The sequence below is a fragment of the Chenopodium quinoa genome, unplaced genomic scaffold, assembly GCF_001683475.1.
Source record: "Chenopodium quinoa cultivar QQ74 unplaced genomic scaffold, ASM168347v1, whole genome shotgun sequence".
Classification (NCBI taxonomy): domain Eukaryota; kingdom Viridiplantae; phylum Streptophyta; class Magnoliopsida; order Caryophyllales; family Amaranthaceae; genus Chenopodium; species Chenopodium quinoa.
The window spans coordinates 2362939-2381265 of NW_018742244.1; the positions used below are offsets into that span (position 1 = coordinate 2362939).

At 33.8% G+C, this 18327-nt stretch overlaps 2 protein-coding genes across 4 annotated transcripts; both read right to left on the bottom strand.

Annotated features, from left to right (window-relative positions):
- Positions 1 to 280: 280 nt before the first annotated feature.
- Positions 281 to 7526, bottom strand: LOC110739982 (protein LNK1-like). Of its 3 annotated transcripts, none has more exons than XR_002514967.1 (9): positions 7347 to 7526; positions 6875 to 6973; positions 5442 to 6025; positions 5005 to 5338; positions 3263 to 3943; positions 2749 to 2897; positions 2412 to 2547; positions 1043 to 1238; positions 281 to 590 (listed from the first exon to the last, which is right to left on the bottom strand). XR_002514967.1 is itself a non-coding variant. In XM_021920468.1 (8 exons), the coding sequence occupies exons 2-8, from the start codon at positions 6896 to 6898 to the stop codon at positions 1188 to 1190; spliced, it is 1959 nt and encodes a 652-aa protein (XP_021776160.1). In that variant the 5' UTR covers positions 6899 to 6973; positions 7347 to 7526; the 3' UTR covers positions 815 to 1187. The 3 variants fall into 3 exon arrangements, 1 of the variants encoding a protein (XP_021776160.1); XR_002514966.1 differs by having other exon boundaries at positions 281 to 600; XM_021920468.1 differs by lacking the exon at positions 281 to 590 and having other exon boundaries at positions 815 to 1238.
- A 4816-nt stretch (positions 7527 to 12342) lies between these two features.
- LOC110739999 (receptor protein kinase TMK1-like) lies at positions 12343 to 16906 on the bottom strand. The gene is given in 3 exon segments (XM_021920484.1): positions 12343 to 13295; positions 13811 to 15808; positions 15811 to 16906. Coding segments are annotated over 3 exon segments (2838 nt in total). The 5' UTR covers positions 16130 to 16906; the 3' UTR covers positions 12343 to 12774.
- Between the last annotated feature and the right edge of the window lie 1421 nt (positions 16907 to 18327).

The following is an 18327-nucleotide window of genomic DNA, read 5'->3' on the forward strand; positions in this document are numbered from 1 at the left end:
ATACGAATTCCCCCTTGCTAATATTTTTTTTCTTCCAAACTGAGATAGAAATCGTAATGTCTGTAAGTTTTTTGCCAACTTTTGGGATGCTTTGAAAAGAAATTACCTCTGCTAGAAGAAGCAATAGGTCTTTCCTGCAGACCAAGCAATTTCATAAAATTGGCGATACGTATACTACTCCAATTCTTTATTTCAGGAAGGAATACTGTTTTTCTTTTCTTGCATAGCTTCAGTATCCTCTCTTCATTCTCCTTCTTTGGTCAAGTTAATATATCCAAAATAAGCATGTCTAACTCGGTTATTTTTTATAGCGGGTAGTCCAACAAAATACAACTACAAGACATTAGCTAGCCAAATTTGAACATTTGCGAAACAAATTCAAATTTGAACATGTTATCTCCCTAAAGTCAATGTACACATATGATGCCAAAAATCAAATGTAAAAATGTACACAATAAGTTGCTGAATGCAGTGATTTAAAATCCATCTGTATTTTGGAGGCTTCTGATCAGCATCTTCCCTCAAACAGATAGTCTGAAACTCAAGCCTTTTAAGCCACAAAGAAGTTGCCGCGTCCTCTCCCTGCATAACTGGGCAGGTCTAGCCAGCAAATTTTTATAAGAATACATACTAGCTAGATTAAAGTCTACACACCATCAGATTGCTCTACCTTTCTATATATTATCATATACTAAATTTTCCATAATTTCTGCATGAACACTCAACAATCACAGCATGACAACCCCAGAAATGGCGGAAGATCTTCCCAGAGTAGATCTTAACTACAAGGCAAAATAAACAATCTATGGCAGTATGATACTTGAAGTTAGACAGGTTGTGAGCAAGTATAATTTATGATTAGTGAGAAAACAGCCAGTAAAAGATTTTTTTAAAAAAAAAAGATATCACCTAACTGACAAGCAAAATTAAAACTCTTCCTAAAGTAACTCTAGTATAATACAAACTGATAAACTGGTATTGCAACTTGCAAGTACATGCATAAATAAAGAAGAAAATAGTTACAAGTGTCGGCATAACTGACCATGAAGAACTACATGCAGGACAGTATGCCAAACTTTCAGGACTGAAGCCACTTGCTCTCAGGGACCTCATAGAGCAATTTGTTTGCACATCAGCTTTCAAAATCAGTGTTCAGCAGCTTCACCATTAGCTGAAGTAGTTTCTTCTCAAAAAGCAGGTTTCTCTGCTATCAATGGACCATGACTACGTGCCTGACCCTGAAATTCCGATGAAACTCAGTCTCAGATTCAATAGTATTCTCTTTTCAATTATAATAATAGGCCTCCAAAGGACAAGTCTTTAAGACATTTCCAATTGTTCAATTTGGAGGACAAGAAACATGTTAACGATGTCAATTGTCAAAATTTGACCCAACTTGAAATTTGACCTGTAACATGGATTTTGAACATGATTTCATCATGTAATGACTCAAATAACATATGATGAGTTAGAAATAGCAAAAAAAGAAAATTAAATCTATACATTTATAATTTTATGGGTAATAATTCAATTTAAATCAATTTATGTAGGGAAACGACTTTATTATTCCGCTGGAGTAACCGAAATCTGAGTCACAATCTAGCACTTTCTAATCTAAAGCAGGCATAAATCACCCTGTTTGAAATGTAGACTAAATTATATATCTAGAAATATGGTTCAATTAATAAAATATAATTATATCATACCGCTAACTACATACCATGAACCATGGTTGGGTAATTTAGCTCTTAGAAAGCTAGGAAGGCAATAGGCTGATACCTATGGCTATAAACATTGAACACATTGCCACAACTAAAACAAAATAACAAGAAATAATAAAAGTAGGGTCACAATCTTCATGGTAAGCCGCTACCATCTTAACTCACTCCATGCCCCATATTAAGGGTAGTTTTAAAGCACATTTTCACGGCTATATGTTGGGAATTACAACCGAATATGGTATACAGTCAAGAATGTCCCCCCTAGATATAAAACTAATTTCATATACATTGGATATTCAAACTCGCGCACAGAAGTTCCTTACGAAGTGACCCATGACATCCCTGCCAAAAGAACTTTCTAAAAAATGACAAAGCCTATTTAGACTTTAGGCCACGTTCTTTTGAAATTACAAGACCAGTTTCGGCAAAATTCAATTTCAACTTGAAATGATCTTTGACGAGCATAATTTAGTTTTCAAGCAGTATAAATCAATTATAACAAGTGAATTTTAGTATCAATAAGCATTTGGTGAGAACTGGAATTCATCTACAGCCGTCAACAATTTGATAGTTACACAGTATTACCAAAGACTTATCAAACACAATAGTAAACTAGGCAACAACAACAAAAAAAAAAAAAAAAGAAAAAAAAAAAGAATAGAAGAAGAAGAAGAAAGACCAAAAGCATACCATAGTGTGATCCTTCACAGGCAGAGCATCCAAAGGAGCTGTTGCAGACGGGTCTGATGGCCTATGGAACAACAAATGCGCTATTGATCGATCAATGGGATTCGTATCAGTTTCCATATCCATAAATCCTGTGCATCTGCGTGAAACACCATAAAGATAAGAATAATTAACAGCATGCACAAAAACACACACATATTTACACCATTATCTACTCATTATTATATCAGAAAATCTGACAATTTCCTTTGACATTCCAGATAAGCATTAATTACTTTCTAACAGATAACTGAAGAATACATCAGCATTTGGAGAAACTTTAAGGTTGGAAAATTCATACTTATTTGTTCCATCAGATAGAAAAGCTTCACTAGTATCTTTATCATCTTTGTCACCACCAATAGGGTTGACACACTTATGCCTCCGCTCAGCACTCCTGGCAAGCCGATAGAGACTGTCTCTTATGCACATTTTTGTCCTTACGTCTAGCTGGAAAACATTTCAAGGTTAATCAGACTCAGAATAAGCGGAACAGTGAAGAAGTTACTTGAATGAAGAAAATTAAAATACAAATAGGAAAGTTGCATATTACAATATTTTCAGCTGATCTTATGATTAATTGACACTAGTCTTGCATACAAAACTTCCAAGGTCAAATGTGTAGAATTTTTTGTTAGGTATTAAGACACAAAACAAGAATGAGGACTATGAGGTTAACATCTCATTACCCCCCCCCCCTTCTCTCTCTCTCCAAAAACAGCTGCAATTTATCAGACACTCTATTCATTAATTGAAAACAAGTCTACAACTTTGCGAGATGATATTCAGACGTTCAAGTAATATCAAGTGTATACCTTCTCCATGACACTTTGTAATTGTTGAAAACTACTAGCATCAATTGATACTTCATCCAAGACTGAGCTCACACAAGAACTTTCCTGTATGTTAGATGAGTCCAACTCTGTTGCAATCCCAGCTTCATCATCAACTTCACTCTGACCTTCAGCTTCATTTTCAAGATCACATAGCTTTTGTATACAAGTTGGATCAGAATCAACTTTTTGAACCATTAAGTTGCCTTTTTCAGGATGTCCAGATAATTTGCTTTGAAATGGCCTGTCTTTTTTCTTGTTCCTGGGAGTTGAAGGATTCTGGAGAGCAACATCACGAGTGCTCTCCACTGATTGCATCTGGTTGGATGCATACGAAGACTTTTTTAGGGGTACTGTTGGAAGGCCACCATCTTCAGACTTAATTATAGATGAGGCCGTGCTTTGTAAACCTTGATTAGTAGAGCGACTGTTATTGGGATTTACCAAAGAAATTGGTATCTGTGCAGAAGTGCAATGAGAAGCTTCCTTTTGTTGACTATTTTCGGACGAGAGATTACGTTGGAAGTTCAATGAATGGTTTGATTCCGCTGCCTGATTTAGGCTGTCAAATTGAATGAAAGAGACAATATTATCTGAAGGCCGCTCTTTTCTTTTCCCTTCTGATGGTTTCTGATGCTTTGGCTGGCTGATATTAGACTGGATCTGTCACATAATGAAACCAAATGTAAAAAAGAAATTCCTAATCACAATAGAGAATGGATATGAACGTTGCTGACATTGCGACCCTACAAATATCACACACACACACACACGCGAGAACTAAACTACAAAACACAAAGGCCGCATATTTCATGTTAAATATGAAAGATCTTTGAGATCACATAAAACTAGCGAACATGGTAACCATGTATAGCAAACACAAGGCACAAGAACATGACCAAGACTGGTACGACAGAAATGAGCATATGGGGTGGATATTACAGCAGCATATGCTATTGTCATGATGTGAATGTAAAATTGTGTGATAATTTAGTTCAAAAGTAAAACTTTCAAGTGAGAAAAGCACAATTTCACAGCCGCAAATTTTCATGAACAGAAATTGATCTTTGTCAATCAGATTGGAATATCATTCCAAATCAAGGCCATGATCTGAAAAGTATAACGTCAGAATATATGATCAAGAGATTACTCCTGGTTAACAATATATAACTTTGTCTGTCATTGTTGTCTACACAGAAATCGCTCCTTCAGTAGGATTAAATAATAACAAATTACATACTTGTATCTGACAGTAAGAGGGTTTAACAAAAAAGAAAAAGACTTAATTCCACAGGAAGTTGATCATTCAGCACAGCACCTTTTACCTCCCCAAAACAACCACTGAACCACATATCCTTAACAAACCAGGAAAGCCCTTACCTAGCATAAGAAGTTAAAATATTAAATCAACCATTTGAAGTCTAATTGAACAGTGAGCAACTAGCTTCTTTTAAATAGCTATGATTCTTCTTTCAAGATAACTAAGACATGTTAATAGTTATTGGTAATTATAACTTTATAAGTGTAAAAAGATAGTCATTGAAATGCTTGTAACACTGATAGCACATAAGCTAACCATAATATATATATATATATACATGGAAATAAAAAGGTCAATATTATATCCAACTAAATTTAACGGCATAATGTATACTGGGCAAGCAAAATATATATTATTCTCCATCCAGTTAGTGCAAAGGCAGGCACCTATATAAATTTCTAACCTGTGATTCACTGTCAATGCTAGATATAACACTGGATCCATTATTGTTAGAGGAATTCATGATGGTTGAAGGGCCATTTGCAGTCAACTTCTCTGATACTCTCTTACTGGCAACTAATGTAAGCTTCTCATCACTTTCATCAGCTACTAAACTGTTGTTAATCCCAAAGACTTCTTTCTGTTCAGTCACACCATCTAGTCTGCTTGTACTGCAGTCTGAAAAGTTAAAGCTCGGCTTGATTGCATCATCAGATCCTTCCATTGCATGTGAAGTTGGAAACCAGCCCAGTTCAACATTATTGTCAATATCAAGACCAAAAGTTGAATCACAGTTTCTGCACCATAAAAATCCATATTTGAGCAAGTTAATAAACATTTTTTTGGTCTGCAAGAAAATGGCAAAAGATAATGGGAAAATCAACGACAGCATCCAACTACCTGAACATCCGGTCAACATCCTCAAAGTTTTCTATCTCAGACCATTGATAGTACAATAGATCGTTGCTCTCTTTGCCATCAAGATTATTACCAAAAAAGTCAAGGCCACTTTCCGCATGAGTTGCATTGTTCAGCTCATATTGGTACAAGTTATTGTCCATAGAAGTTGGTCGCTCTTCAAGTACAGGATCCCCCGCACATATTCCATCACCTGTAGGATCCATATTACTACTTGTCATACAGTGTTTAAAAGTCCTCTCTTCATCAGACGGGGAACATGAAAATTTTCCATTACGTTCCCCATCAAGGGAAGCAGAAAAACCTCCACTAGATGAGTGGGTCCGTGGGCTATTATCCATCATTTTTTCCTTATCTTCATTCACAGAACAAAAGTGGGTTCCCTCCTTTCTATGAATAACATTGTCTGAAGCACTTCTGTTGTCAGCATTATTTACAGCGCATCTTAGCTGAAGTCGTTGACTCTTACTACTGTCACTCTCAAGTGAAAATCCACTCCTTTTTCCTCCAGGTTGAGGCACTATATGATCGTCATTGTCACCTAATTCCCAGACGATATCTTCTAGCTGCAACAATAGAAGACGGTCAATATATCTGTCGTCTAATCAATAAAGTTTTAGTTTTCATAAAGTTTACATTCTACATATCTAGATCATGTTTCACGTTGTACACAAAGCAAGGATCATTCAATCAATACCAATCACCAGTGTAATACAAAACTCGTATGACATCCTATGGAGGATAGAGAAAACAATAATCAAAGTGAACAAAAACACATCATACATCAAAACGCACATAAGGTTCGAATGGCCCCAAGGGAAACTCTAGTCTTCAATCCTTCTATTCAACTTCAATGGAATAAAAGAGATTTAGAAAAACCTAAACATCAATGTAAGTATTAACAGGACATCAAGTATCCAGTAACAGGGATCTAGGGAGAACTCCGAAATTCTTTGAAACCTACTTGACCATTACCACATTTTCCACCCCACACTTTTCACAGCGCAACGAATATTCAGAAGTCTGCACCTATCTCTAGCAGACAAGCTACAGCTACAGTACTGCTGAATTCTCAGAAATTTAATCAAACTCCTACAATCCTACCTATACTGAATCATAGCGAATGCGCGTAAATTAGTGGGGCCAATCACCTATGAAAGAACTCCAATCTAATCAAATCAAACATCATTTCAAATTCTAATTTAACTGCAGGGGAATTACCATCAACAACCACTAACTTACATCATTATCACGCCAAGACCAATTTGTGCCTTAAGACAGTATCAATGAACTTAATTTTGATCAAATACCGGAAATTCGGCCGATTCAACAGAGTTTTTACACAAAATAAGGTCTGGTACATCAATTAATACAATGAACAAACAAGAATTATAATTGGAAAAATGATTAAATACCTCGTAAATTCGCGAATCTGACATCACTTTATAAACCCTTTATCCAGTTTGTAATACATAGATGGCCCAAATCGACATGTTAGAATTACACACCTTTTTCTGCAGATTAACACAAACAAAAGTATATATAAATCAATCAAATTCATCAATTAATCGAGAAAAAGCAATATCAAACAAACCAAAAACCTCATTTCTTAGTTTACTGCTACTTTATAATCAAATTCCAAGTAATAACAGCTAAAAAAATCATTTTAAAATTTTCAATTATTTAAGAAAATTGCTTTTTCGATGAACAAATCAACCCATTTTAACTCCGTAATAAAAATAATTTAAATCAACAAATTAAACTTAAATCTGAATCAACTTGACTAATTCCACACCAAAAAAATCCTCAAAAATGCTAAAAATCAACCAAAAACCACACAATAATTACAGAAATAATAATATTTTAAAAAAATTCCACCAAACTCACCCTTAATAAACAAACTTGATACCACAAAAAATAACAAAATTAAATCAAAATCTTCCAACAAAAACCCTAAACCAGATCTTCCAAGAAGTTCTAGCGAGAGAAAATAGAGAGTATAGAGAGTAATAGAGAGAGAAAATAGAGCTATCTCGAATTGTTTCTACTCTTCTAATTAATTTTATTTTTTTCAGAAAAAAAAAAAGAATTATTCGATAATAATTTAAATTATTATTAGGGTAATTTAGGAAATGGATTAATATAAGAGCGACACGTGGCAAGCGTAATCAAAAGAACGATGGGGGATTAAAGTTAGTAAATTAAGGGAGGATCAGAATTGGTGGCGGAGAGGTGGGCAAGGAGATACGATCAGTTTCAGCCATTTTATTGGTCCACGTGTTGGTTATTTAGGAGAAGTTGGCACGTGTAAGTTTGGTGTTTGTGGCACGTGACAGGCTGGTTGACGTAGGTTGTTAGTTGATTTATTTTTATGAGAGTTTTTATAATCCACAAGTGGGTGGGAGTGGGTCCCGATTTAATATTGTTTTTGGCGCCGACCTATTTGTATTTTTAATGTTAGTTATAAAAAATTGAAAAAGTAATAAATAAATAAATTGTAATTGATAAAATTTTGGTTATATGAAAGACTATGGGAGCCTCTAATATTGTGTGACCAAAACCATGAGCCAACTTTATCTTTGGGTTTTTTACACTAGTAGAAGTAGAGCCTGTTCTCTTCGGCTTTTTTATTATTTAGTTTCTAATTTTCTTTTCTTATAAAATATTCAAGTCAGTTTAGCTTCAATTAATTTCGTTCAGTTTAATAAATCAAAACATGTCTATAATAGTATTTTCTTTTTTGTGATTTCGGGCCTGTTCACATTTACTTAATTTCAGTTCAGTTCAACTCCAATCAGTTCAGTTCAGTTCAGCTCTTAATTTCCCTCTCTCATAAAATATTCATTTCAGCTTTGTTCAGTTCAGTTCAGTTCAGCTCCAATCAGTTCAGTTCAGTTCAGCTCAGTTCAGTAAATGTGAACAGGCACTTCGTCATTTCACGTGTGCGGATATATAATTTATGAGGGTTAATGTTGTATTATATGGACAAGATTTTAATTGTAAATCAATATTAACCGGTCAATCATGTAGACTTTAAACAACTGATAATTGATTTAGTAGAATTTACTAATTTATATTGCGTTTAATTAAGTGTAATTTATGGCCTTATACTTGAGGACTTGGGTTTTATTCAGATATAAAAAGGAGATTCATTTACAATTGATCACTTTGGCCTACTGATGAACCATTAAAAAAAGCCGAGTAAGTCTGATTTTTAACTAGTTGGCACAAAGTAAAACTATAATGAACTTTGATTTCATTACTTTCTTTGATTCTTAGATTTTTTAGATTAATACAATATATGATATAAATGTTGATTAGTATGCATGAAATTTCATATAATCGAACTATAAGGAATTATGAATAATATATATATGTGCCTTAGCATTAAAAGATGTTAATTACTTGTATGTTTTTGACAATGCATGAAATTATACAACATGTACTTTGTAATAAATAATGAATTACTTTCTAATTAAGGGTGTTTTAATTCTCAATGAAAAGTCTTAATTTTTGATACCTAATAAGTATGTACCTAACATGCACATACACAACAACATGCATACGCAATTACGCATTATTCTTTTAAGCTCTGTGTAAAAGTGTTTAGTAAATAAATATTACTCGTAGTTGTAGTTATTATGAAGCAATGGGCAATTCATTATTCTTTGCAATTGTGATTTTGATTCTGTTAGTAAACTCATCCTGTGACGTGTAATCACCTGGGAACTCAGGGAGAATATACGTATTTTTTATGAGGAAGAATATACGTATATTGGTGGCTTAGAAAGTGTATGAATTTTTTGTTATTCCTTAATGATATGTTTGGTGTACCGCATATGGCCTCAATTTTATAGTATTACTTGAAAACTGGTTTTCAGCAATTGGGATTTTATTAAGCACCCCTTCAAAAGAGTCCTAGCCACTTATTTGGTCATACATGTGTTTAGTTATTGCAACTTACAAGTATTTATTAGTAGTATAAGTTTACAAATGTTCATACTTGCACTACTTTTTTGTTTGGTCGATTCTTATGTTTTAGATTCTTGTTCAATTGTTCGTACAGATATTTACTCTATTTTCTTTTTATTTTGAAATGATATGAAATTCTTATATAATTGTTATTTTTTGGTAATAAGTCTTCTAAAGATGGGATTACATCAATGTTATTGTAAAACAGTCAATTATAGAGTAATTTTAACAATTTTATGAGAACTTTAATCTCTTTAATAGGGCAACTTTTAATAATATGTAAGGAGTTTGATTGTATGTTAATGTGTGATTTTCAATTGACACATGTTATGAAGCTATTATGATTAATCTAATGCATTATAAGTGTTCTAATATGATTACTCTAATACACTATAAGTGTTCTAATATGATTAACTCTAATAAGTTCAATTGTTCGGACATCTATTCCATTATTTTCTTTTATTTTGTGATAATATGAAATCCTTATATAAGGACCGGAGATGAAAAATTGGCAACAGATGTTGCTTTTTAAGGGCTTGTTTGGCATCATTTTTTGTTTTTAGTTTCTTGTTTTTTTGAAAACTAAAAACCAAAAAAAGGAAACAAGAAAAAGGTGTTTTCACTTTTTTGTTGTCAGTTTTCAAAATTATCATGATTTTAATAAGTCTAAATAATTTTTGATTCATTATGTGACATATATAATATACTTTTAAAAAACAAAAAACTAAAAAACAGAAAACCACATCAATGCCAAACGAACCCTAAGTTAAGGGATTTACAAATTTTAAATAATTTTTTTTTTTTTTGTTCACACATCCTCCAAATCCACACTTTTAGGAGGTAATTATAGAGAAGGCAGAGGAACTACTTATCAACATTTCTTTAACACAGAGAATAGGGAAGAGATAGGTTTTATGTGGGAAAAAAAAAATACTCCGTATATCGATTAGTTTGTCTATTTACATTATCTTATGTTTTTCTCAAAAAGTGTGTAAGGAGATTATATTGCAAGTAAAAAAGAATGAAGAAAGTATTAAGAAACTAGCCTTAGTTTTTCTTATGCATATGAACAATATACTCCGTATAAAGTACATTTTTACTTGGTTGGTAGGGAGAAGGAATCTACCGAGCTAGAAGTCTAAAACATTTCATAAGTTCACCTAACTCAGGATAGCAGGATTGGCCCTTTGCCCATTTAGGCTTTAGGAGTGTGGGGCCTGGGGGGAGGGAAATCCCCATAACCCAAGAAAGTCTCTAGAGTTAGAACTCGAGATACAAAATTTCCCACTAGATCAAACCTTACTAGGTAGCTGGTGCAATATATATATACCACACTTATGTACGAAGTGTTATATTACCCCGTATGGAGTAAAGTATAGTCTTACTTAATACTTGGTACGATGTATGTGTTATGAAGCAAGTTGGGTATGGGCCCTGCGACTAATATGCAATAAAACTGGTGCTTGATAAACGACCTGGGCAGATATGAATAGTGGATAAGGTAATCAACAGCATTAGCAACCAACTTGAGAACTTGTTAAAAAGAATGTGTTGACTACATCATTCTGCCTCCTTTATTAAAGCCGTGTAAAGAGTAACAAATTGGATACAATGTCAAAATTTAGTTATTTGATTGACTTTAGTTGTACATTTATTTTGGTTTTTTTTTGTTTTACTTGAAAGAAAAGTTAAAATAGTCTTCGATCAAGACTACAACCTAACTTATCGGAATTAATATAAAAAGAAAATTTGCTACCCGAGTATTATACATGCTTTTCAATTATAATAATTAAATTCATTAAAATTTAAATCTAATAATTTGTCATCTTCATCATCATTGTAATCACCTACAAGGCTACAAGTATAATTTACGTAGTGTTTATATTGATTAAGTATACGACTTATCAAGCCTATAACGTAACTTTTTTTTTATTTATTAAATATCAAGCCTATAACTATATAAAAAAAACGACTTGATAAATAATATGGAGTACTTCTAACTCACCTCGGTAATGCTGTAGAATTTAATATTTGTGGTGAAAAAAATAATTACTTCTAACGTATCATAAACTTTAAAAGTAGTGATCGATAATTTTGAGTAATTGAAACCCTCATCTTTAGTCTCTATCATCTTTAATGCAAGGACAATAATAATCAAAAGGGTAATGCTATACATTGCCCTTAGGGTTACATATAAGCATTAAATTCACTTTAAAAAACTGTATAAGATTAGAAATTCATGACAAAAACACTCTTAAATCAGTATAATTAGTGTGTTTTTTTCATGATTTCCTAAATTTAAACAAATTTCTAGAATATATTTAATGCTTATATATAACTTAAGGGCTATGTATAGCATTTTCCTAATCAAAATAAATCCTCCGTAATTATTTGATTGATAAAAACGGATTATGTTAATGACATAATTAATTGTTGCAACCAACTTTGTTACATAATTTAGAGAAGTTGATGTTTACAATTCAATACAAGTGGAGCTCCCACATGGTTTTTTAGATGATAAAGCTTTATCTTGGCAATGGCAATGACTATGAGTAGTCATTAGAAATTTAGAATGATATGTATTGCCATTAGTATCTTACTTCGTTGTATTCCATAAATGTCATACTCAATACAGCAAAGGCATGACTAGTGATCTTTTTGAGTGTTTGGAAGTTGTTTTCACTTTTCACTGAGAGTTGTGACTTTCACCATAAACAATATCTGAATTTTTTTATTGGATTTGTCGAACTTTAATTGAGGTTGTATATGTGAGTACGGAGTATAAGTATTTGTGTTTTAACCAAATAGTAAATGTAACTTATTGTTATGTTTAATTTGACTATAAAAACATAAATGAACATTTTTTCTTAGACAATATATAGGGAAAAAAAAAAGATTATTTGATGACGAATTACACTTTCAAAAGCGATTTGATTAATTATAAAACATTGAAATTTAGGGAAAATTTGTGACGATGAAGAACTTCTTCCCTCTCCACAATTTCGATTTTACACTCACATGAAAATTTACACCAACTTACATTCTTCTCCTTACGTGCTCGTGTGGGGGAGAATGAGAGAGGGTGTATAATTGCCCCCTCCCTCTACCCCAAAAGTTACATGAAAGGTTCATCACAAGATGAAAACCAAAAGAGCAAAAAGAAAAATCAAAAGGGCTATTAAATATACATCTGAGGAAAAAAAAAAGAATAAAACAAACATCAAACAATACACATCTTGCAATGTTTTCCCAAACCATCCACCCCATTTTCAGTGTAATGAAACAGAACCAGAATTTGTTAATCTTCAACCTGTTCATGTGTCTCATTCATTTTTTTCTTTCCTCATCTTCCGTCTGCTGAAGTGAAGGAATCGGCAAACCCAAAAGGTCGGGCAACCATACTAGTTTGTGTATTCTCAATGAAGGATGATGATGAAGATTCTGCCTGACTCGTACCTTCAGATGCCTTCCATCTCTTTAAGGCCTGTGGTAAAGACATGTCAAGATCTATACCATAACAATCATCAAAATTGGCCTCTGTTGGTTTCCAAAGCTCCACTAAAGAAGACAAGACATTGACTATATGACCCATGTCTGGCCTTTGATATGGCTCCCTCGCACAACAGTGGCCTGCAAGCTCAGCGACAGTACTGATACTGGCAAGGGTCCCCTCATCAAGTTCGATGGTGGGGTCAATGGCTTTGCGGAATGTATCCTTGTTAATGTGCATACGCTTGAACCATGTCACAAGGTGCATGCTTTCTTCAGGCTGCGTCTCGTCTAAGGCTTTCCTTCCAGTCAGCAACTCCATTAAGACTACCCCAAAGCTAAAGACATCGACTTTAGTGGTAACTCGTCCAGTTACTGTTGAAAATTCAGAACAATGATAAGAGTGGTTATTCCAATGCAAGTTTAAAGAAATTAAGTTCAATAGCCCTCAAACATATAAAAAATAACAGTCAGATATTTCAGAACAATGATAAGAGTGGTTATTCCAATGCAAGTTTGAAGAAATTAAGTTCAATAGCCCTCAAAACATGTAAAAAATAACAGTCAGATATACATGACTTATTGATCCCTAACTGAGCTCTACTGGACATAATTTAGACAAGGACTCAATCACTCAAAGCTGTCTTACATCATGCGTCTTATAACAAGGAAGGTCATTGTGTTGCAAGATACAAAATACGAGTAGATGTTAGCAGCAAAGACACATAGATGCTCACTAGAAGAATACAGGAAAATAGCTTTGCATTTGGAGCTATAAATTTATGATTAGTACAGTCAGGTCAAAATCCATTTGGTCAACAAATGAGAAGAACAAACACTATAGAACACAATATGAAACAAATGCAAGTGAAAATTTCAAAAGAAGGTACCTGCATACTCTGGTGCCAAGTATCCAAATGTTCCAGCAATCCTAGTTTCAACTGACGCCTTCCCTTCTGGAGCCAAACGTACAAGACCGAAATCAGCAACTTTTGCTCTCATATCATCCCCAAGAAGAATATTAGAAGGTTTTAGATCACGATGTATAAAGCTTTGATGGGCTAAAGTATGGAGATACTCAACACCTCTAGCCACATCCAAGGCAATGCTCAACCTTCTAGTCCACTCAAGAGGCTTTAACCCTTCCTCGGCCCAGTTAAATACATACCTACTCAATGTTCCTTGAGGCATGTACTCATATACCAGAAGTTTCTCGTTGCCATCTAGACAGTACCCAATAAGTGAGACCAAATGCCTATGGCGGACTTTAGACAAAACTGCAATTTCAGACTTGAACTCACTCAGTCCTTTTCCTGCAATCACCCCAGAATCCATTCTCTTCACGGCAATCTTTGTCCCATCATGCAGTTCCCCTTTATATACTGTCCCAAATCCTCCTTGTCCCAAAATATTATCCTCACTGAAATTATTGGTCACATTTTTAAGAACCTGGATGGAAATAACCATGTTTCCATTATCACCCATTTGGATGCTACCTGTATCACTGGATGGAATAGTGTGGCTTTCACTAACTGTTCCTACACTCACACTTGATCCAGCAACTGTAATCTTGACATTGTCATTGTCAGAGGCAGAGTGACGAGGATGTACCACCATTGCATTCGGACTTTGCACCCTACTAAACTTGTTTTGCTTCTTTTTGAAGAGACAAAATCCCAAGACACCACATAGAAGCAAAAAGAGAACCGCTCCAACAACAGATAGAGCTATAATCACACCTGTAGAAAGTTTAGATTTTTTCCCAGAACCACCATCCTGTCCTTCAGCTGTGCCTGAGGGAGATGTTCCTTGACCACGTGTAACCTCGCTCTCATCCTTCCCAATGTCGGGATTACCCTGAGTATGCAAAATCAGATTCTTTTTTAAGGATGGAACTTTGCCATAAATCTGATTGTTTGACACATCTAATTCAGTAAGAGCTGGCAGTGTAGTAAGCTCTTGTGGGATGGTACCAGTGAGATTATTATTTGCAAGAATAAGCCTTTTTAGCGATTTAAGTGAAGCGAATTCAGGAGAAATAGTTCCATTAAGACCCATTTTCTCCAAATTAACAGTAGTAATGTTACCATTGCTACAAGTGATACCAAACCAATTACCACAAGGGTTATTCCCCTTCCAGTACTGCGCAAGTCTTTCAGGATAATCCATTGATTTCACAACAGAAAGCAAAGTATTCACTAGAGGACTGCAATCACCAGGCTTTGGCAAGCAAAAACTGTTCGTATCCTCAGTCGAATCCACAGCAACCGAGTCCTTAAACACTGTCATTGGCCCTTGAAGCATGTTATTGGTCAAGTTCACAACAGCTAGAGACTCTAAACTCATCAAAGACGGCGGAACAACTCCAGTAAACTTATTATCCCTAAGGCTCAACACCTGAAGATCCTTCAATTCTGAAAAATCAGGCAATGGACCAGAAAATGCATTCTGATGCAACCAAACTTCCTTCAAAGCAGTCATGTTCTGAATCACATCAATCCTCCCATTAAGCCTACCAACACTTTTCTGCCCATTAACCCACAATGACTGAATTTGAAACCCATCAAAGCTCCTAGGCAACCCTCCTTCCAAACTATTAAAGCTCAAATGCAAATTCACCAAACCCGGAAACGAATCCGGCCCGAAAAAATCAGGAATTACACCAGTAACATTAGCAGAATTAGCAGAAAAATTCTGAAGTGTTGAAGCATCTTTCAAGGATTCAGGAATTTCCCAACCCTCAAAAGGGTTATTATCAAGATCAACAGACTGAAGTACAGACAACCCAGTAAACAAATCCCTAGGAATTGAACTAAAATTATTATTACTAATCATTAAAACTTGCAATGAACTTAATCCACTTAAACTAGGAAAAGGGCCTGAAATTTATTCCATTGAACTTCTAACCTTTCAAGAGAAGTTAAAGAAGAAAGACTAGCAGGGAGAGTACCTTCCAAGTTCTGGTGCCCAATTTGAATCCGGGTCACCTTTTTTTCCTGGCTACAACCCACATGGGTCCATTTACAGGGATCTGGGTCGGACCATCCAAGTGATTCGGGCGGGTTATTCAAGTTCTTCCTCAAAGCTAACATTACTGAAGCATCATCTGAACTTGCTTCAGAAAAAACTGCAATATTAAAGAAAATTGAACACAACCCAAGTGATAAAATGGGTAAAAATAAAGACCCAACATTGTTTTTCTTCTTCATCTTCTTCTACCCAAAGTTGGCAACTTTCTTAATTGTATTTTCCTCCAAAAAAACCCAGAAAAATTCAAGAAAAAAGAAAGGTTTGTGCAAATGTATAGCAGGCTTTTTGAGTGAGGAAAAAGCAGATGAATGAATATGGGCTGTCAAAGAACTGGAAAAGCTCAAATTGTAAGGAGCAGGAAAATGTGTATGATTTTCTTTTTATTTTTTAATTTTTTTTGGGTATTTTTTTTTTAAGGGTTTAGTTTGGATGTAAATGAATTAAGATTATGGAAAGTTGTGCTGATCTCAGGACTTAGCTCCAGAAACAGGTAAGGCAGCACATGGTCTAGTAGGAGCCTTTGGTCATGAAATTATTGTATACCTTTGTTTTGGCCTACATATAACCAATCAAATCTGGATAAGAAAAAATATAAATATCAGCTTCCCTCCAAACTTCAAAGTATCGACACAAAGGTAGGTATGGATACAATGAAGAAATCGTAGGACATATGTGTGTCTCGTGATTTCGGGGTGTTTGTTATATGAGATAAGCTGGTAGGAATAACGGGCAAGAAATAAAAAGGAAATGATAGGAAATATCCTATGTTTGTTATAGAAATGAGAATAATAAGGAAAATAATATTATAGTGATAAAACCTTTTTCTTCGAAATGTAAGGAGAAGGGATAACATGGAAGGAAAAGACAATGTTACCTAAAATGGAATAAGTAGAAAGAGCTTAAGACAGTTAAGAGCGAGTTAATTACAACATTTTAATAATTTGATTGTAATCCCAATCTTATTTTTAACTCACAATAAACTTGAAAATGTTCAATATTTTTTTTTATTATTATTTGAAACATATGTGCCTTGTAAGTATTAAGAGGCGAAATATAGTATTTCAGATTAAATTTGAACCGAACAATAATTTGAATTTTAATTAATTTTGGAGAACCTTCGAGATTTGAATAAAGTCTTCATTTCACCGAAGATGGTAAATTCACAAATGTAGAAAATTACCTTGTTTCAATAATTCGATGTTAGCAAATGTGACGATTTCTTTGAAAATTTAAGGTTTTAAGAGGCTATGATGTTAGGGATTTTTTTTGTAGAGAGAGATTTGCTTGAGAATTTTTTTTGTGATGTTGGGAAATGAAAAAAATGGCAACCTAATAATTAGCCAGCCACCGTATTCAGTCGTTAAATATTGTTTGAGTTACTTACGGTGTATTCAAAATTTAAGACGACTAGACTAATTCAAGGTAAATGTTTATACAATTGTATGTTTTGTGTACAATATTATAAAATAAATATTAGCGAAGTTTTATTTTAATTTTATTTTATTTTTTATTTGAAAAGGTAAAAAAAAAAAAAAGTAGTAATATTGGAAGACCGAAAAATACTTCTATTGCAAAGTTTAAGGATATATGGTGCACAAGTATAAAAAGAGTATGAAATAGAAGGCTAGAGTAATTGGCTAGTTCTCTGACTTACAGACATGAGATCAGCGGTCGAATCTAGTGGACAGATTTGTGAAATCAATCACTTCAATGAGATATTTTGAGATGTGGTTGTCAAATTTTGAAAATGTAGTTTGTCTTTCTATGTCACTAGCTTGTCTTAATGTAGTTAGAAATATTGAATAACCTTCCATTAAAATGACATTAAGACTTCATCATATTGTAACTTGCACACAATCGCAGTATAGCTGTTATACATACATATAACAATCACATCATCCACATGGTACAAGTTAACAAATACAAGTATGAGATTTCATTCATTCTCTCAAAACTAATTGTTAGGATTTGTTACAAATTTCAATACATCCACCAATTTGAAAAAAAAAAAAAAATCATATCCACTTCATATCTTATACTCCCTCCGTTTTTAAATACTTGCTTTATTTCTATTTTTTATACTATTTATTTGTTCTACTTTAACTAATGTTTGTTATTTATACTTAAGAAAAAATATACTCTTGTGGGTATTTGTTGGAATCATATCAATAAATAGATTATTAATTTTCAATTGTTAGAATTTATACTTATTGATAATTAAAGATATTAGTGATCAAAGATTAGCATCGACATGCGTGTCCAAGAGAAATGGAACAAGTATTTAAAAACGAAAGGAGTAAAGAATAACAATTTTTTTTTCCGAACATTCTAAAATAGTATGCTTGACCACTAACATCGAGCACTGTAAAAATATAGA

Bases quoted from the DNA above. Each gene is read 5' to 3' on its own strand.
- LOC110739982 (XM_021920468.1), bottom strand. From the start codon at position 6,898: ATGTCAGATTCGCGAATTTACGAG. The intron at 2,898-3,262 runs GTATACACTTGA...AATGTTTTCCAG, and splicing joins TACAAAGTGTCATGGAGAAG to CTAGACGTAAGGACAAAAAT. The intron at 1,239-2,411 runs GTATGCTTTTGG...TCGGAATTTCAG, and splicing joins CTGTGAAGGATCACACTATG to GGTCAGGCACGTAGTCATGG.